Below are 21,701 nucleotides of genomic sequence, written 5' to 3' on the forward strand. Positions count from 1 at the left end.
GACAGCTCAGAGCCTGGAGCCTGCTTCAGATTCTGTGTCTCTCCCTCTCTCTGCCCCTCCTATGCTTGCTCACTCTCTCTCTCTCAAAAATAAGTAAAAACATTTTAAAATTTAAAAAAAGAGGGAAGAAAATGGTGGTAGTCAGCAAACTTTTGCTCATTCAGAAAAAGAAGGGAAGTGAGTTTAAAGTAACAATGAAAAATGTCTCCTTTAGAATATGTCTCTCTCATTTTTTTTGCCTGCTCTTCTAAATGAGACCCTACTATTCTCCCTCATCCCCTCGGCTCTTGAAAAAACTTCTTGAGGAGAAAACTTTCATCCCAAATTATAAATGCAGTTGGGACCTAGTAATAAATAATTGAGTAGCCCTTCTAGCATTGCAAACTCTTTGTGCTTTTTCTTACTTAGCTGTGTTGGTCTAGCTTCCCAGAGTCTGAGTACATAAATCAGAGTACAAGGGATGAAGAATGTTCTCCAACAGAACCCGTTCCAGGAATCTGTTCTGTGAATCTCCCCAGTCAGTCTGCAGGTGTTTGTGAGCATGAAGGAAGAAGGTGAATACAGCCAACACTGATTAATCATGCAGCATGCACCAGAGAGCTTCTGAGCTTTAATCTAGTGTCTCATGCAATGCCTATAACACCTAGGAATAGTAATATTCTTCTCATTTTATAGATGAGGTAAAACTGTGTGCAAAATGTTGAACAGCCAGTAACTGGCAACACTTATGAATTCAGAGTAGTTGCCTTAACCATTACCCTTAGCTAGCAGGAGTTTTCATATTGGTGAATGCACTAAACCCTCACAGTAACCCAACCAAAAAATGTTATTATGCTTCCCATCTTTTGTCTTGGAGAAACTCAGGCAGAGGTAACACTCTCAAGGTCACATTTAGTAAGGGACAGAGCTAGAATTTAAGCCCTTCCAATGCCTATGTTCTTTCTGCCTCATCACATTGTTTATATCAAGAATTTGACATGCATATTTTTGAAGAGATCCAGTGCCCAACTTTGTATTTAAATCTTTTTTTTTTTTTATTTCTAAGAGAGAGAGAGACAGCGTGAGCAGGGGAGGGTCAGAGAGAGAGGGAGTCACAGACTGAAACAGGCTCCAGGCTCTGAGCTGGCAGTCAGCACAGAGCCCGATGTGGGGCTCAACCCCACAAACCGCGAGACCATGAACTAAGCGAAAGTCGGACGCTCAACCGACTAAGCCACCCAGGCACCCCCCAACTTTGTATTTAATAAGGCAACTATAAGAAGAACATTCACTTAGCATTATACTCTATAGATCCATCCACATTCTTGCAAATGGCAAGATTGCTTTCTTCTTTATCGCTGAGTAATATTCCATTGTGTATATATGTGACACGTCTTCATCCATTCATCTATCAATGGATACTTGCAAGTATGGGGTGCTTCCATATCTTGTTATTTTAAATAATGTGGTAAACATAGGGTGCATATATCTTTCTAAATTAGTATTTTTGTATTCATTGGGTAAATACCCTGTAATGGAATTATTGGATCACATGGTAAGGTGAAGGAGGTTAAAAGGACACTTATCTTGATGAGCACTGAGTAATGTATAGAAATGTTGACTCACTATATTACACACCTGAAACTAATATAACACTGTATATTAACTGTACTGGATTTAAAATAAAAAAGAAAGAAAGAAACATTCATTAGACCAAGACATATAATTTTAAGATTCTGCCCTTTTACTGAGAGGAGAGAGGCATGAAGCTTTGTGTTGGCAAGGAGGAAAGTGGGCTTTAGTTTTTAAAGAGGGTATTGTCGGAAAGGAGTTTGTCTCTGTAATTTACAGGAGAGATGAAAGGATACAAGAGAAGGAATTTTGCACTAAGTACAATGGTGATGGCTCAAAGTAATGGAAAACCCCAGTACAGGAACTTAACAAGGAGTTAATTTTCCCCACAAACAAGAAGCCTAGTGGTAGGAGACTTCAGCTGTTGTTCAGCTGCTCAATGATGCCAATGGAACCAGGCTCTTTCTCCTTCCACTCCTCCTCCCTTACCATGTTGACCTTCACAGTGAGACATCTGCCATAAAGTCACGAACAAAAGGGCAGAGGTTACACCAGCCACACTGGTCTCATGTTAGCAGAAAAGCAAGAGCTTTCTCAGACCCTTCCTCACCCCCAGCCATCCTCCACTTGAGTCTCATTAGTTAGCAGTGTGTCCCACGGCTGCCCCAGCTGACAGGGAGGCTGGGAAAGCAAGAGTTTACCTGTACACATGGCCCCCAGCAGAATTGCATTCCACATGGATAGGACAGTATGGAAAATTAGGAAGAGAGTCTGCCTTGGTTTAGGAATGGAGAGGAGTTAGGGCAACAGGGCTGTACTTGGGAGAAGAAAGGTGACCTTGATGAGAAGGAATGTGTTTGTGGCTTTTGTATTTGTTATTACACTGAAATGGCCCCAGAGCATCACACCAGTGCTCTAACTCTTCCTTCCCTCATCTTGTTCTTGACCCTATTCTTTCTGCCCCACCCCAAACCAATAGCACTTTGGCCTAAATAATTTTGATAATTATCAGATCATCTGACTCACTGTTTGCTTTTAATTTTAAATTAAATAAATTACTGCTGAATTAATTCACTAATTCATGAGATGTGGAAATTCCAGGTAGATATCAGCTGGTGAGGGTCTTTGCAATGACCAGGAGCTTTCGCTGCCTGAGAGGAGAAACTTATCTGGATGCCGTTAGCACCAGAATCCATATGTACAGATGTCGGCTAACTGCCCCAGGCTCTGAGGAGAGGAATCTGAAGAGCTTGAGGACTCTTGGGTCTTGAATCAAAACAGCTCTGTACGACCTTGTTGCTACTTCCTGTGGTTACAGCTTCACTGCTTCCTTCTTTATCGTTGCAGAGCCAGCTCTCCCAGGCGCTGAACGGACTGTCAGACAGGGCCAAAGAAGCCAAGGAGTTTCTGGTGCAGCTCCGCAACATGGTCCAGCAGATCCAGGTATTCGCAGCACCTGAGACAGAAAGCAAACTCCGCAGACTCCGCAGGTTAAGATGTAGCTGTGTAGCGGGGGAGTTTGTTTCTTCTACCTTAATGTGTTGTGGGGAAATTCCAGTTATTCTTTTCTGCTCTGTCCCTTCTAATACAAACACACATACAGGCCAACTTCAAGCACACCCCTTCTTGAGGTAGTTATAGTTTGCCAACAAGCCAGCAACACAACCTAGTTTTCCAAATAGTTGCTACCTTCGGCACTGAGGTCCCAATTCTCTACTACTGTGCATTTAGAAAGAGGCCTCTTTGTGAATTCAGAGTCATTATTGTTGAGTTTTTAAAACTCTACAGGTTCCCAAAACACCTTGCAATTATTATATCTTATCTGATAACAAACGGGTAGCATTTTCTCTTTTTCCCTTCCTCCCTCCCTCCCTGCCTCCGCTCCTTCCTTCCTTCCTTCCTGCCTGCCTGCCTGCCTGCCTGCCCATAGCAATGCTTCTTCTCTACTTAGATACTTAAATGTTTTCCAACCATGACCCCCCTGGCAACTATAATTTCACATTGCTCTGTTTGGACACAATGACCCACAGATCAGCCAGCATTTGAGAGCTCATAAGTTCTCCACTATCGCTAAAGGGAAGAAGCCATAAACTTCATGAGATGCTTAAATAGTGAACTTCTGCACTGTTTACTGTTCTTATGTTTTGAGGTCTGCCTCACAGAAGTAACCTTCACTCTGGCCTTCAGTAAATCGGCATTCTGAGTTAATATTTAACCCATGTCAAAGTAGAAATGTCTTTTTAAACATAAGCCAGGCTTTCAAAGCATCTTGTATTGATTTCCTCACCCTTTTTTGCATGCATGCTCATGTTAAAACTTTTGATTCCCTAACAGCCTAACAGTTGTATACTTCCTTCTGTTTTCTGGAGCAGCAAAGGGTTATCAGTCAGTCCCTTCTTTGCTTTTGCCCTGCACCTCACCTCTTCATCAGATCAAAGCTTTCTTTCTGCTCTAAATCAGAACCTGCAAGAAGGCTGCCCTCATCCTCCTAGCATTTAAGAACAGTTGTCAAATACCTATCAGTAGATCCTTATATTAAGAGACATAGTTCATTATGAATTTGGGAATAAATTAGAATTTGATAGGCTTAGCTATTCCTTCTTTGCCAGCCCCCCAGAGCTTATAGTTGACTCACTCGGGTACTATTTTTTCAGTGGTATTCATGTATATGTGAGTATTCATCTTTCATTTGCTATAAATTACAATCATCTTTCAGATTATAATTTGCCAATCAAAATTACACATGTAACTTATTGAAAGGACTATCATTAATGAATGCTTATGATTTAGGGAGAGAATTGCTTGAAAGAAATGTCTATAGCATTTACAGATTTAAATCAAGGAAATAGATCCAACATTCAATGTAAACATCACAGAGAAGCTATAATTCATTTAGAACACAGTTAGTGTTCCCCCACAAGCTCTTGGTTCATGGCTTGACTTTTAGGCCTGGGTAGATGTCAAGCCAATTGTTCTTGACTGTCTATGCTCATTAACTATCTGTTTTCCTTAACAAAAGCAGCAAGTACTTTTGCCCATGATTATTCTTACAAACTTCTGTCATTGGATTAGTGTTTAATATTGAAGACCACTGCTATCCTCTTTCTTCTGTCTTCTCTTGAGTTTAATGATTCTTTGACTCTCATGCCTCCACAATACCCCACCCTCTCAGGCAGCCAGCCTCTCCGAACACGACCTTCCACCATTCATAAGCAAACATCCGCCAGCCTTCAGAAGGATTCATGTTCGACTCCACAAACTAAAGCTTTCTTTTACACAATATAATGTGAACTGTGGGGATGATTTCCTTTTGACAAACATAAATTTATTAAGTGATATTTATCCTTTTCAATTTAAAGTTAAAGTGAACACTACCACTGTAGAATGAAATTTATCCAGTTATTTAAAAAATGTGCAATGTGCACTGTGGATGGAGTTCCTTTTTATCTCCTTCAGCAGGGCTTTCCACCCCACAAATGGACAGGAAAACTCTGTCTTCTCTGGCAGCCCAAGGAGCCCAGGTGCTTTGCAGCTGAGAGATGTGCTTTCTTGTGCAGGAGAACAGTGTGGAGTTCGAGGCTTGCCTGGTGGCCCAGTGTGATGCCCTCATCGACGCCCTCAACAGAAGGAAAGCCCAGCTGCTTGCTCGTGTCAACAAGGAGCATGAGCACAAGCTAAAGGTGAGTGCTGCACCGTGGGGAGAGCAGAAAGCCAAGGAGCCAGGCTCCCAGGGCCGCGATGGACAGGCTAGATGGATGGGTGGCCGGTGGCCTGGAGGACAAGGAGAAAACATCCCTTCATTCCTCACACACTCCTTCATTTACCTCACTGATATTTATTGAGTGACTCCCCCAGGCCAAGAATTGCTCTGGGTATAGGCACAATTAGATAAATAAAAATCGCTGCCCTCATGAAGCTTATATTCCACCAGAAGGTATAAACAGTAAGCAAGATAAGTAAGTAAAATACGCAGTATTTAGTAAAAAAAAAAAAATGCTAAGGAAAATAGTAAGGATTAGGGGCTTGACGTACTAGGAAAGGGGGTTGAAGTTTTAGACGAGGTGGCCAGAGTAGCCATACAGAGGCAAAGGTGTTTTTGAAATGGGAATGGAAACCATGCTTTCCAGAAGACAAACAAGATTTGTCTTAACTTCTGAAGTGAACCATGTGACTGGACGGCTGCACAGACTTTTGTCATCTCACAGTGGAATCAATTGATTATGAATGTGGGGCCCTATTGGCAAAAGGATTTGTCTTCTTCCTTGAGGGTGTTATGCTGAGTGAAATAAGTCAGGCAAAGAAGGACAAATACNGATTGGTCCTCCTGGAGATATCTGATACCCTATCCACTCCCCCATTGGAGCAGGACAAGATGTGAGAGCAGGCTGGAGAAATGGGAACAGCCCCGCAGGAGAGAGCCCAGAAGTAGGCGGTCTGCAGAGGTCCACATGCACGGCCAGTAAGCCCCAGGGTAGCTACCAGTGGGGAGAGGATATGGGGTGCACAATGTTGGACTCACATTAGTGTTGGGGGAGAAGTGAGGTCTGACCACAGGCCCTTTGTTGGGGTTAGGCAGTCAACTTCAGGGAGCTAGTGATGTGGGCGGCAGGAAATGGATACAACTTTGTGGGGGCTCGTGAATGGCCCCATGAGCATCAGATACCCCCAGCAGGTTTGGAACAGGCTGTAGTCCCTGAAGAATAGGGGAAGGCCCCATTGCTAAACAAATGGGATTCTGGTAGGAAACCCAAGGAAGAAATGAAGAAATTGGAGAACACAGCTTACAAGATTTGGGGCTCAAGCTTAGTGACAGGGAAATTTCATCAAGCAGGGCCAGTACCCATCTCATGGTTACCAGAAACAAAGCAATAAACTAGTTGCCAACTAGGGTATGAGACCTGGGCAAGACCCGCAGCAAGACTGGCAATGCTGAGCCCTGAGCAGCAGTCACCAACCTTCTAACTTTGTGCCCCAGCCACCCACCAGGACCCAGCCAGAAGGCGGGAAGCCAGGCAGCTTGATACAGAACATCCTCTCCCCAGGGAAGCTTGACAGTTCTCCAAAAGTAAGAAAACCCCCAACTCTAGTTTCCTCTTCTAAGAGGCTCCCTCCTCCGCTACCCACCTGCTGCAAAACACATTTAGAGCCACCCACCTGCTTCTTCCTGCCCCAAAGTCAGGGCAATAATGTGGCTGGAATATAAACCTTTCTTGCCTGCCTTTGTGGCTTGCCCAGGTGTCACTCTGAGAGGGCCTATGAAACTGAATCAGGCAGGAGGCAGAGCTGGGGCAACAAGGTCCAAGCCAGAAAGAGCTCTTGAGGGAGCCCTTGAATGATGAAGTTTGCTGGCCTGACCTCCTCTGGTGCTATATCAGGACATGTCTCTCCACATGTTCCTGATGAAGGAGTAGCAGTGCAATCTTATCAAGGAGAGGCACAGTGGATTCCTTGATAAAGAAAAGTGCATGGCCTGAAGTTAAATCTGAACCAGGAGTTTGGAAAGAAAAGTGCACAGGGTTCTAATGTTCAGAGAGCCTCTCTTGTTGGTTTGGACAGCCAGCCGAGGCTGGCAATTATAACTGAGATGCCATTACTCTTTCTTGGTGGTGGGTCTTATGGGAAAACCCTCTTAGGTTCATCTTAGAATGGACTCAAACCTGTTTCCATCACCTGCTCTAACATTACTAAAAGATTGTTGCTATTGCCCTTCATTGAACACCCTTCAGAAACCCAGAACTTTTATGGTGGAATTCAAAATACCACTTGAACCACCTAGAGCACCTAAAATAAAACTACAGCTATCTTCAGGAAATGAGCTGGACAGCTGGATTTTCTCTCAAATAGTAGAGCAACCATTTTAGTATGCAAACACCAAATTTTAACTGGTTCTCAGTGGAAATCTCTTTTTTAAAGCATTTCAGACACTTTCTTGGTATTTTTAAGCAGAATACAGTGAGCCATTTGTGATAGATTGTATAGTGACTATAGCAGCAACTCCAGATTCTCTACATGGGAGAGATCTGGACAGAAAAGGGAACCAAGGATTGAGAAAGCATTGTTTCTCCACATCAAATAGTAGGAGAGGAGCGTGAAAGCCCCCCAGGTGCTGCCCCTCAATGTTGCCTCCGCTATAGGGCCTTTGTGAAAGTCAGGTATGGGCTGCGCTGCGGACACAGGTGGAGGGACCACACAGGAACCTGGCGACCTGCCCCCGCAGAGCACAACGATGTGCCCTGGGACACTGAACAGGGCAGTGGCCTGCTCCCATTCTGCCTGCCCAGGGTGGAAATCCCTGCCCCTGATCCCAAAGGGCTACAGAAACAAGAGACAGGTGGCTAGCTGTGTCCCACGGCAGGAAAGCTGTTCTGTCTTCTGTCTTGAGCGATTTGTTTCTCTGCTGTTTCCAGTGGACTGTGTGTCACTGCTTCTAAAAACAGCCAGCAGTGCCGATGCCGTGACTACTGATGCCAGCCTCCAATCTCCCTCCCTCTGCTTTTCCCCCTCCTGCCTTCTCTTCTTGTAATTTCTGTTGCTTCTCAGATTTGTGAGAAAAGACTGGCCTTTTATAGACATCACTTGCCAAGCACAGTACTTCTTTCTGTCTTTGTTGGCTAGCCCATCAGTCATAGTCCGGCAAGGATAATCTTATGGTCTTCCGCTTCCCTTTGGCAGAGTTCTCTAGAGGCCCTGCTTTTTGCTGACAAAGAGGAGAGTTGTGTGTGTATTTTTCTGGCAACTTTCTCTTCTTGAGCAATCCAATAGGCTAAGGATGCTGGAAAGTGAGTGTGTATAAAGGCAGTCTTTATAATCTCCTCGGGCCCTGCTCTGAAAGCACTGATTGCTTGAGCAGATTGAATAGTTCTGGTTCTGAGGCAAGATGGCACTGAGAGGTAAAGATCCCAGATTCTGTGTCACAGAGAACTGGGTGTGAGGACACACTTCCTCACTTAGTAGATCTCTAACTGTGGGCAAGCCTGTGGCTCAGTTTCTTTCACCTGTGTATAAAATCAGGCCAGAAGTAGTCGTCACATCACCGGAAATTGCCAAGCACTTAGCACAGTCCTCAATAAATATTAGCTATTATCACTCTTATCACTGAGAGAGAATGCCTGGAAATCTGGTGTCACTTCATGAGTACACTGAAGAAGTTCTCCAAGGGACCCACTTTTAGTACTAGGGAACGTGGTGTAGAATTAGCCTATACACAGATGTAATTGTCTCTGGACCTAGGAAAGTGACTTGAGACATATGTGTGCAGCTATGACTGTATTTTACAAGTATTGTTTATTAATACTATTCTTTGGTTTGAAGAAAACCACTAGGAGACACATATTTATTTTCAGAATGTGGTCAGGAAATGTCAGAAAGCTACTGAAGGGGAAAAATTGCTTTTGAGCTTTCAAGAGATATTACTGACTCATGTTTGGGACGACTTGGGCAATATCCCCACAATAATCACAGTAAACCAGAACCCCTGGGTGTCTTGTTCAAACTATATGGTTTTTTGAGTTTTTTAAATTGTTTTAATGTTTGTTTATTTTTGAGAGAGAGAGACAGAATGTGAGCAGAGAAGGGGCAGAGAGAGAGGGAGACACAGAATCTGAAACAGGCTCTAGGCTCTGAGCTATCAGCACAGAGCCCAACGTGGGGTTCGAACCCACCAACCAGGAGATCATGACCTGAGCCTAAGTCAGATACTCAACTGACTGAGCCACCCAGATGCCACATGAACTATATGTTTTGTTAACATCCTTTCTGGACTTTCCTGACCTGAGTAGGGCCTTAGAGTATCTTTAGCATCTGTGATCCTCAGAGGGAATTTGTGACAACACTTCAGTGTGCCATTAATGAGATCTGTTCTTTTCTCAGGAAACTGACAATGTCATTTTTCTTTTGGTAGGCCCAAAGAAATCTCAGAAAATTCTTTTTATTAATGCAACACTCAGAATTTGAAATAGTCCCACAATGATCTTAAATGCATACTTGCTCTGGTATTTTAGAGTAAATTCATATGTTAATAGTACGAAGTGACAGGTATCTTCTTGGTCACCTTTCAATTCTAAGATTCTCTGGAAGAAGAAAAAGTTATAGCTATTCAAAAATACCCTGAAAAAATATAATCTTTAATTTCCACGTGTGGTCGGTAAATGAATGTACCAAAATTACATAGTGAGAATGCTGAGGGATGAGAATAAAGTGTACTTTTCTTACAGCAGGCCGACACATCCCAACTGTAATTATATACAGAAGGTTTGATTTTTAATCCAAGTGTACTGTTGGGTCTTGTTAGAATCATTATCATTATTGTCACAATTATCTTTGTTATTATTTACCAGTTATTGCCGGTCATGTTCCCATTATGTTTATTAAAAAATTATATGGTCGTATCGTTAAGAGTACAAATTTACATTGGGAATATTACTGGCTTGTCAAATTGCTTACTTAAGCTATTTTGCCATTGCCTCAAAATAAACAAGTAATCCTTTGATTTAGATTGGGATGGGAGGTGGGGAAGAAAGAGAGAGAGAGATGGAGGGAGGGTGGAAGACAGACCCACCCAACTTCACACATTTTTTTTTTAATTATCAGATATGATTTAACTGGCTACTGCCTTTAGTAGAAAGAAAAAAATGGGACACCTGGACAGCTTAGTCAGTTAAGTGTTCAACTTTGGCTCAGGTCACGATCTCCCAGTTTGTAAATTCGAGCCCCATGTCAAGCTCTGTGCTGACAGCTCAGAGCCTAGAGCTTGCTTCAGATTCTATGCCTCCCTCTTTCTCTGCCCCTCCCCTGCTTGTGTGCTCTAACTCTTTCTCTCTTTCTCTATCTCTCTCAAAAATAAATAAACATTAAAATTTTAAATAAAAATAAAAGAGAAAGAGAAAGCAACAAATTTAAGCCAATAATCAGTGCAATCCCAATAAAACTACTGGCAACAAGTTCTGTTAAGTCCATTACAGAGAAGACATTTGGAAAGATCAGGCACACAGAAACACTTGAAACCTTTGACTGCCATTAGGAGGCCAACTCTAAAATTTTAATCACAATTATTTTTTATTATAAGCCTATCATTAGGGGGGAATTGGTTTGGCAAATTCTGTGATCCTCTGCTTCCTACCACGTAGAAGCAGAAGTCACAGAGGGACTGTACAGAACAGAGCGCCCAGGGTGCCCATGGAATCACCAAGGTGCCACCACACACAGCTGGAGCTCACCAAAGTTAGGGGACATAACTTCTGACCCCCCATGCCATTCAATGTCAATGAAGGGCAGTCACAGACCTTTAATGCCCTTTGCCTAAACCCAGACATGAGTGACATTCCTTACCTCCTGAGGGCACTGAACACATACTTTGAAGATGATAGAGTAATCTGGTGTGTCTCCCTGCACCTCACAGCCTATGAAACACCGTATTGTATGCATCACTTCTACCGCAGCCCAGCATAAATGGTAAGTGTTCTCCCATGGGGGGGGGGGGGGGCTCCACACCACCATGCGTATCTCTGCAAATGACTTGGATTTCTTCACTTACTTCTCTGTACAAGGGTGCAGTATTCTATACGCTAAGAGCATGCTTTCTTTTCATATTCCACTCAATGTTTATTGATAAGGGTATAGGTGACATTTACATTTCTGGAATGGAAAGTTCACAGTGTTGCTGTTAAAATCTCAAGCCTTCCTCAAAACAGGTACATGTTTTATTTCTTTGATAGGGCTAAATGATCCTTTTCTTGATTAAAAACTCAAAGCCTAAAGACCTATCTTTGAAATGATTAGTTGCCAATGTGGGTAAATTAATAACACTAGTACAGAGTGTGGTATCAAGAGAAGGGGGAAATATTTGCCTATATCCATGTGGGAGAATGGTGGCATGTGAGAAATTAAAAATGCTCTTCCTTAACTTAAATGCCTCTAAGTTTCAGTGAATATAATGATAATATGGAAGATAATATTATACTCTAGGGGGAAAAAAAACAAGAGAATTTGTTACTTTACTAGATGAACCTCGTGGCCAAAGCACTTCACCTATAACTCACAAATGAGTCACTTCCAGGCATTACTTGGTCACCTTGCTTCAGGAATGATGGTACATATAGAAACTGCCCTCCACTGACCAAAAGGACCTATGAAGAATAAAGTTTTCCAGCTTGCATCTTGAAAGTACTTGTACCTTCCTAAAAAAAAAAAAGATTATCTTATACATGGAGGAAACTGTTTTAAACTGTGATGGGAAGGGATATATTATATTTAAGAATGAATTTCTTAAAATAGGAGAGAGGATGTTAGTATTTACTTATACTAAAAATTCATTAGTGGCTTCTCTCCAGACTCCATCATAAGAGAAAATACTACAAGTGAAAGCATTTATTAAAAAGAATAAATAAAGAAAAAAATTTAAAGAGCCACATGCAAGATGGGAGAGATGAATGGAGGTAGAGAAAGGGTGTCAAGGTCAAATTGGATAAAATAATGAAATCAACCTTAATCGGCTTCAGTTCTTGCTTCTGGTTGTGTTACATGAGCTGAGTGGAGGGAGAAGATTGGTCTGCTAGAGATGGGATGGAAAAATGCAGTTGTAGATAGAACAAAATTTTACCCTTATACTGTAGAAGTTTCATGGATTACTCTATGCTACCAAAAAAGTTCAAGCATTCAGAGGGACACAACTGTCCGTTCTCAAATTCTCCCTTTCTGAAGTGTCAGTGATATATCTTGACCCAAGGAATGACCTTCATAAATTTGCCACTTAGCAAAATAAGGCCGTTCAAGTGATCAATAAGACTTGCCATCCCGAACAGATGGGGCCTGCTAATAAAATTGGGAAAGCTGTCTCTGAAACCATGAACTAAAGATTAATTCATTGTCTCCAGAGTGGGTTTAGGCTTTACTGCAGATGAAAGCAAGAAGATTGTTTCCCAGTCCCTATTTGTGTCATTCCTGCCACTTGCACATTTCCTTCCCAAGAAAAGGAGCTCTTAACTCCGGCCAGCAGCAAACATGGTGCCAACGGTTTCTCCGGAGGCTCCGACCAACTGCACTGAAATGTGGAACCCAAAGAAAAAGTGACATGGCCTTGCTTCCTAGGAATTGTTTTCCATACAAAAAATATAATGTAAAATAAAAAATAATAGTAAATAGTAGAAATAGCACAGAGTGAAGAAGGTAATGAGAAAGCTGATAAAAACACTCAACTAGAGAAAAAATATTTATACTCTTAAAAGAGCTAATTATTTGGATGATTTCCACAAGATGGGAAATCTTGCCAAATTAATTCAAAAACTAGATCTCAATTACAACACATCCAAAAGTACTGCTTCTAGGAAACCTGAAGTTTAATTTTGAGCAGTGATTTTTTAAAAATTTTTAATGTATATTTATTTTTGAAACAGAGTACAAGCAGGGGAGGGGCAGAGAGAAAGAGAGGCAGAGAATCCAAGGCAGGCTCCAGGCCCTGAGCTGTCAGCACAGCCTGATGCAGGGCTCAAACCCACAAACCATGAGATCATGACCTGAGCCAAAGCTGGACGCTTAACTCACTGAGCCACCCTGGCACCCCAAGCAGTGATTTTTATCACAGTCTAACTGTGATCATTGTGAAGTGATTGAATAACAGGTAAAATGATGGACCCAAATCCATTATTGCAACAGTGAGAGTTGAGAGCCAGAAATTCAGGAATATTAAGTCCTTCCGAGAAGCTTGAACCATGGATACAGGAGCCAATGGCAAACCCCCACTGAAACACCAACTCTTTGGCATTGCAACAATGAAACTTCCTAAGAGTAGAAGTCAGAGAGACCCAACACTCAGCTCCTTTGCCATCAAATAAATCTTACTTGAGAAGGAAATTTATAGAAGCAAACAGAATTTTATGAGGCCTGATTAACATATTTATTTCAGCTTTTCAGTCATAAAATTATCATTGATCTGAATGCTCTTGAAAGTAAAAACAGCAATTCAAGTCTATTTTGCCTCAAAAGCTAACTCGCTTTTGATCTAGTCTGTGCTTGTTATTCAGACTTTAGCACTAGTCAGTTATGCACAGTCCTAGGACAGGATGCCATTTGGCTAATGACTGATGACTGCTGAGGTTTCTGCTACCCAGAAGCACTGAGGCACTGGCTACCAAAATATAAAAACATTTTCTGAGAGCAATTTAGTTTAGCCTATCATAGCAGAGAGGAGTAGCAGATTAGCTTTAGGTCACCTGTCCTGCATTTTTTGTTTTACGTAGGGGTGAGGTTCCCCTTCACCCACCCAAGGAGCAGAAATTTACCCTTCCTTGCTATTAAAAAAAATAAAATAATTTTCATTCCTTGAGCAGAATACCAGATGCCAGAAGAAAATAAGTCAACCAATGAATTTTAAATTTGATCTCCCTTCTATCCACCAAAATCACCATCTTTACATCAAAGTTGGTTTCTTTCACCAATTCTGATAAGGAGGTTTTAAATCCTACATTTAATTTTTAATTTTTATTTTATTAAAATTTAAAAAGTGATGACAAATCATCTGTCAAAAAATTAGTAGATTCCATTGGGCCAAAACAATAGCATAAAGGATAAAATTGGAGTTCTCACACTTCCTGTTTACATAACTGCAAAACCACAATAATCCATACAGTGTAGAACCGACATGGAAACAGACATATAGGCCACTGGAACTGAATAGAGAGCCCAGAAAAAAACACACATATGCGGTAAAATGATTTTTGACAAGAGTTCCAAGACCATTTAATGGGGAAAGGGCAGTTTTACAGCAAATGACACTTGGAAAATTGGCAAAGCTTGCAAAAGAATGAAGTTGGACCATGACCTAACACTGTATACAGAAATCACCTCAAAATGGATCAACGACTTAAATGTAAGAACTGAAACTATAAAGCTCTTAAATGAGAACACACGGAAATGCTTCACAATACTGGTTTGGCACTGATTTCTTGGATATTGCACCAGAGGCATAATAGGCAACAGAGGAAAAGGTAGACAAAATGTATAAATTTTGTACATCAGAAGATAACCACAACAACAAAACAACCCAATTAAAAAATGGGCAAGACTTGAAAATAGACATTTCCCCAAAGGAGATATATGAACGGCCAATAAGCACATGAAAAGATGCTCAACATCACTAGTTATTAGGGAAATGCAAATCAAAACCACAATGAGCTGCACTTCACACCCATTAAGATAGCTATTATTTTTTTTTTAAACCAGATAGTAATAAGTATTGCAAGCATGTGAGGAAATTGGAACTCTTGTGCACTGCCAATGGGAATATAAAATGGTGCAGCTGCTGTGGAAAACAATATGATAATTTCTGAAAAAATTAAAGCAGAATTACCATGTGATCCAGAAATTTCACTTCAGGCTATCTACCCAAAAGCAGTGAAACAGGGACTTCGACACATTCTTGTACAGCCATATTCATAACAGCTTTATTCACAACAGCCAAAAGGTGGAAGCAACCCTAGTGACCATCAACAGATGAATGGATCGACAAAATGTAGTGTATACCTGCAATGGAATATTGTTCAGTCTTAAAAAGAAGGAAATTTTGACACCAGCTACAACATGGATAGACCCTGAAGACATTATGCTAAGTGAAACAAGCCAGTCATATAAGGACAAATATTATATGATATTATATTATCTGAGAGTCCTAGAGTAGTCAAATTCATAGACACAGAAAGTAGAATGGTGGTTGACAGGGGCCGGGGGGAGGGGAGAATGCAGAGTTAGTGTTTAATGGGTACAAAATTTTAGTGTGGGAAGATAAAGAAGTTCTGGAGATGGATGGTGATGATAGTTGCACAACAATATGGATGTATTTAATGCCACAGAATTATCTGCTTAAAAACAGCTAAAATGGTAAATTTTATGTTATGTACATTTCATCACAATAAAAAAATTAGAAACAAAGACCAGCAATAATAAATGGATGAACCGTCAAAAAATTAGGAGGAATTTAGGGGCATGTGGGTGGCTCAGTCGGTTGAGTATCCAACTCTTGATTTCAGCTAAGGTCAAGACCTCATGGTTGGTGGGACTGTGCCCTGCATGGGCTCTGTACCAACAGCACAGAGCCTGCTTGAGATTCTCTCTCTCTTCATCTTTCTCTGCCTCTCCCCTGCTCACACGTGCATGCCTGCGCACGTGGGCTCTCTCTCTCTCTCTCTCAACATAAATAAATGAACTTTTTAAAAATAAGGAGGAATTTAAATATCCAAAAATAGAGGAACAGGAATGATTAAATAAATTATGATAACCCACTCAATGGGATATTTATGTATCCAGTAACATTTATTGATGGTGGTAACATAAAATGCCTATGGTATAGTGTTAAGTGGGAAGGAGGTAAAATTGTCATATATTATGATTACAACTATAAATATATCTAGCTCAAGGATAAAATCTAAAATGAAATATCAAAATGCTTTAAAAATCTGCATTAGAGTGATGAGATGATTGCTTTTTTGTCTAGTTTCCAATTGCTTTTGAAAGTAAATGTAATAATCTTTAATGGAATGTGTATAATCAAAACTGAAAAGAAGGAACAAAGAAAAAAGTTTTGAATAATTATTATTAAAACTCCTTTTAGTGATTATTTGTAAAATCCAGAAGACTGGATATTTTTGAGACTTCTGCAAAGTAGTATAAATATCGAGGATGTAAGTAATTGAGGTTCCTAGAAAACTCTTGTTCACCTCTAGCTTTGAAACCACTTCAGGATTTGGGTCACTAAGCAGAGGACACAGAAAATGAACATCTTTGAAGAAAGAAACTTTTCAAGGACTGTCATGTGTTTGACACTGAGCAAAGACAACTTCCCAGAGGCAGAAACTGCATGTTCAGAGAAAGGCCTTTCTAGGTTAAACCAGACTCACAGCATGGTAAACAGAGAGCCTTTAAAACTGCTTTCCCACATGAGGCAGTGATTGCTTCTAAGTGGGTTATTGTCAACACTTAATTCTGCATCCGTCTTTCTCTGGCTTACTTGTTGTTATTAGCTCATTGTCTTTTAATAAGCGAGTTTCACCTCTAACCCCACCCTGCCACCCCCTCAGGAAAAAGAATCAGAATGAGAAGGAACTGGTCTGGATGGTGATGTCTGCTCTTTAGAAGAGACAGACACAGGGTGGGAGCAGGTGGGTGACTGTTCACAGAACAGAAGCTGCAGCCACACCTCAGGTTACTCAGCTCCTTTGTAGACTCTCGACGACCTCCCACTTAACAACAACTCACAGTATCTACTTCCCAGAAGATGGAAGCAAGGGTGGGTTAGGAAGATGTCCCTTCAGGCACCACAGCAACCAGCTTCCTAGGCTTCCACCATCTGCGTGCCTTTCTGATGAGTCCTGTTGTTTACCAGTCCCTGTAATAATAGCATTTATATAATCTGTCTTCTGGAGCCATTGTCCACAGCAGACATTGCCACAAAACATTCTCATACATTTATTCCATTCCGTGATGCTCTTGGAAGAGTTTGAAGAAGCATTCTAAAGTCCCAGTTTGCTTCTTTTTTACCCTCTGCCACTTTGGACCACTCTGTTCTCGCATCAATCATAGGTGGTTCGAGATCAGATCTCTCACTGCACCGTGAAACTGCGCCAGACCACAGGTCTCATGGAGTACTGCTTGGAGGTCATTAAGGAAAATGATCCCAGTGGCTTTTTACAGGTGAGTGTCAGCTAGTTCCTACTTCAGATTCTCAATATCCCATGAGACTAAGTCTATGATGGCAAGGATGGACTCCCAAAGGCCCTTGGTGAGCACGGGTCCCCTCCACAATGAAACCCACCTTCAGACTACCATGCATAGATGGGTGCCAGCAAAACTCCATTGACTTCTTGAAAGTCTAGGTCCCCATGGGCTACAAGATGGAGCAGTGCGTGGGCTTTTCAAAATTTGTTTTTGTTCATGTTTAGTCATAAAAATGTAATTCCCTATAAGTTCCTCCAAAGCCACCCTACTGACTTGCCTAAGAATTGAGTCTCTTTCTACTACTTTCTTGGACAGTTTGGTCAGCTAGAAATGTCTAAATATGCAAGGCTTCTACCTTCTTGACAGTTAATCAGTGATTTCCCAAATACAGTGAAGTTTTTTTCATTCCTTGAATTTCTCATGATTTCTTCAGTATTGATTGTTTTAATGAGATGTGATGATGTCAGTTGAATTTTACTTAAGTTTTCATCTTAATGATTAAGGGACCTTTAATTAAGGAATACATAGATTATCCTTCCAACTCACATTCTATCAAACTGGCCAAGAGTGACAGAGGGAGATTAAATAGAAGAAATGAAAGAGTTCTCTATCAAAGAATAAAGTGATGCAGTCAGATGATCTGCTTAAAGTGTAAGAAATTCCATTTTACAGGTGACCATATGCAGCCTCTCTAAGCTATTTTATAAAACTCATTTCTGGAGCACCTGGGTGGCTCAGTTGGTTAAGCATCTGACTTCGGCTTGGGTTTGTGGGTTTGAGCCCCACATCAGGCTTTGTGCTGGTGTTGCAGAGCCTGCTTAGGATTCTCTCTCTCTCTCTCTCTCTCTTCTCTCCCTCTCTCTCTCTCTCTTCTCTCCCTCTCTCTCTCTACCCTTCCCCACTTGCATGCTCTCAAAATAAATAAAAAAACTTTTTAAAAAACCCTCATTTCCAAGTTTTGACAGGAAGCCCACACCTCCTATTAGAAACTTAGAGTTGCTGGTGCTAGTAGGATTAATTGACCACCATTATATTATGATCAGTCATAAATAGCATGAGCATATATCCACGTTTGTCTATTAGAGCAATTAACAGCTGCTGATTACTTCTAGTGGCCCCCTCTGACTCACAGAAGCACCCAGATTTGCCTGGGCCACTCTTATCATAACAGACTCCTCACTGCCTGCATGGAGACAGGGAGGGAGTGAGTCCCAAAGTGGTTTGGTGATGCTCCCAGAGAGCAGAGGAGCAGTGTTCTGTGTCCAGTGTGGTGTTATATTTCTTAGGCTGTGGTCTTTGATGTGATTAGATTTCTGACGCCCTCATAAGGAGAGTGCACTTGACTGAGGATCAGTGGGGAAAAGGCACGCTCACTCCCAGGATGACCACGGACTTCGACCTGAGTCTGGACAACAGCCCTCTGCTGCAATCCATTCACCAACTCGACTTTGTGCAGATGAAAGGTATGTGCCTGCATCCCCCTAACAGAGCAACATCCTGAGTGGATACTGGTGCTTGAAGCAGGATCAAGGCTTTGTACCAGATTGCAGAAAAAAAAAAAAAAAAGGCAATTGCCACATTTATGAATCACCTAAGGGGTGGGAAGGTAAACACACACACTTCTGGTTAACGGTTCAGAAATTTAGAGTGGCTCCTATCTATCTTATCACATAAAGGAAATATATCATTGCAGTAATGTGACCTCCCTCTCAGAAAGTCAGATAAACTCAATTCTTGCCTCTTTGTGTCTTAGAAATTTTACAAGCCTAGCACCAGGGGATAGCTGACATAAAAAAAAAGTTATGGAGTTAGAGATGGCATCACTATACATAAATAAAATCTTGTTACAGAAAGTCACCCAGTTACTGAATCAAGGCAGTTCAGAATTGAAGTGACTACTTCCACATGGATAGGTTGTGAGCAAATGGTTGAGCATAAGTCAGGAGGAATTTGAGAGGATCCCCATTGGTTTGCCAAAACTGGTTGGGAAAATGCAAGCCTGGTTACAGATGGAACATGAAAATTTGAAATTTTAACTTTTTAAACTTTTTGGCTTATGTGATAAAGGGATATTGCAAGATCTCTTTAAGATGGTTTGGGTGACGGAGGGGAAGTGCAAGTGCCTAAAATTACTCTTTCAAAGAAAAATAAAAAGCCAACCATGCAACTGTATTTTTACGGCCGTTTAAGTAATATCCGTTTGAAAAATATTCTGACTTTTTTTTTAAACTTTCACTTTGCACTATGGATACATTCACAGGAAGATGCAAATATAGTAAGGAGAGGTCCAGTGTACCCTTAGCCTAGTTTCCCATCTTGCATACCTGTCATATCAAAACCAGGAAGTTAACATTGGTATGGTGCATATGTATGATTCTGTCCCATTGTGTCACATGTGAAGACTCATATAACCACCGCTGCAATCAAGATGCACAACCACAGCATCACCACGAAGATCTCATGCTAACCCATTATCGCCATATACTCATACCCACGCCCCTCCCCTCTACTACCTCCAATCCCTGGCAACCACTAATCTATTCTTCATCTCTGTAATTCTGTCATTTTCTAATATTTTTGAAAACTGAAGAAATTTATTTGCTCTCTGCTTTCCCCAATTTAAGCATCCACATAATAAAGGGTTTAGAATCCAGCACTTTAAATTTTTCTTTTTTTTTTTTTGAGAAAAATCTACATACTTCCTTTCATCAAGCAGAGAAAACCATCTAACCCAGCAAGTTTTTTAAATTTTTTAATGTTTTTTATTTATTTCTGATAGAGAGAGACAGTGTGAGCAGGGGAGGGTCAGAGAGATAGGGAGACACAGAATCTGAAGCAGGCTCCAGGCTCTGAGCTAGCTGTTAGCACAGAGCCCAATGCGGGGCTCAAACCCACAAACCATGAGATCATGCCCTGAGCAGAAGTCTTAACCGACTGAGCCACCCAGGCGCCCCAAACCCAGCAAGTCTTAAGGCTATATGCTTGTGGCTCACATAATGCAGCTAAACTCATCCCTGTACCTTGTACGGGTACCTCTCTCATCCCTTTAATAGATTTTTGCTCTTTTCTTTTCAGTTTTCTCACTTTTTGTTTAATATGCATTGTTTTGGGATGATGCCTTCATTAATTTTTAGAGTAAGTACTATTAAGATTGTAAATCAAAGCACTTTGTTGCAGTAACAAAAATCTTTCACATTTGCTGAGTACTTACCAAACTAAATAGTCTCCTAAGTGCTTCACGTGGATTAACTCAATTTATTCTCACAGCCCTCGTACATATCTGAGGAAACTAAGGCACAAGAAGACTGGATAACTTGCCTGGATTCGCACAGCTGGGAGTGCCAGGGCAGGGATTCAAACCCAGGGAGTGAGGTTCCAGAAACTCGCTGATCCTCATTATAACACAACTTCCAGTTTGTTCTGTGATGTTACTGCATAATGAACTGGCTTCTTCAAGGATAACTGAATTCCTCTTGCAAACTTCAGAAATTTAATTTTCTGTTACAACGAGTCTTTCTTAATGTTTAAAGTTTTTCTTTCACACCCACATGGTGACCTGTGAAATAACAGCCATCTGAATAATACAGAGAGTCCCAGGTAAATCGGCCTCAGTCAGCCTCTCTCTGTATCTAGTTCTTTCAATAAGGTAAAATCATTAAAAGGTTATGTCACAAACAGCTCAGAGGAGAAAATATGTCACAAAAGGGCAATGGAAGGGCTTTTGGTGGAAGAGAAAAAAATGAACCAACCCAATTAGCCTTGGTGATGGAACAGGTAGAGGGTAAAAGCCTCAGGGCTTTGAAATGCTTTCATTGGCTGACAGAGCCCTCTCCTCCCCCATTTGCTGTCCTTCTGAATCACATCCATCTGCTCAGAGTGGAATCCAGGCCAGTTGGCAAGACGGACAATTGTGTTGGAGTGAACGGGCCCTTCATCCGGTAGGGGAATTGCAGACACGTGCTGTGCATCACGGACCACGCTGCTAATGCAGTGTCGCTTAGCCGTGTAAGGCTGTCACTTAGCCGTGTAAGGCTGCCTACAGAAATATGCATGAACGTGGCTGTGCATACACTCCCTTAAAGTCTGTACACACGGCAGAGAACACCAAGCACTCTAAGGACCAAAACGCAGAACTCACTCACAGCAAAAATTCACCTGGAACACAAAATTGTCCCAAACAGTTATTTCTGAAGTTCATATAACAGGCCATTTGGTATGAGACTGGATTATTCAATTTTCCTTTTCTTTTTAACACTTCATATTAATTTAATTTACTTCTGATTAGTGTCCTTCTACAGAACTCATTTATATGTTTTGCTTTGTGCTCATTAAGTTTAATTAATTCAGTGAGAGCCAAGTCCTCTTTAGACTCTAAATAATTTTTATCTGTCAGATGTTTTCCATGGAAAGAGAATGCCAAAAGGTCATTATGCAATTGAACTTGGCTA

General features: G+C 41.2%; 1 protein-coding gene across 10 annotated transcripts in view; it reads left to right on the forward strand.

The window, feature by feature from the left end:
• TRIM9 (tripartite motif containing 9) overlaps positions 1–21,701 on the forward strand; it is a 103,036-nt gene that overhangs the window by 51,402 nt on the left and 29,933 nt on the right. For all 10 annotated transcript variants that reach the window (XR_013334423.1, XM_077761249.1, XM_077761251.1 and 7 more), the window contains exons 2-5: positions 2,899–2,994; positions 5,109–5,231; positions 17,119–17,229; positions 18,563–18,716. Coding sequence is in view for 9 of the 10 variants with exons in the window: in XM_077761249.1 (XP_077617375.1) it covers positions 2,899–2,994; positions 5,109–5,231; positions 17,119–17,229; positions 18,563–18,716 (484 nt within the window). In the remaining variant the exon portion in view is untranslated. The remainder of the gene's footprint in view (positions 1–2,898; positions 2,995–5,108; positions 5,232–17,118; positions 17,230–18,562; positions 18,717–21,701) is intronic.

The sequence above is a fragment of the Crocuta crocuta genome, unplaced genomic scaffold (genome assembly GCF_008692635.1).
Source record: "Crocuta crocuta isolate KB4526 unplaced genomic scaffold, BGI_CrCroc_1.0 scaffold163, whole genome shotgun sequence".
In the NCBI taxonomy this organism is placed as follows: domain Eukaryota; kingdom Metazoa; phylum Chordata; class Mammalia; order Carnivora; family Hyaenidae; genus Crocuta; species Crocuta crocuta.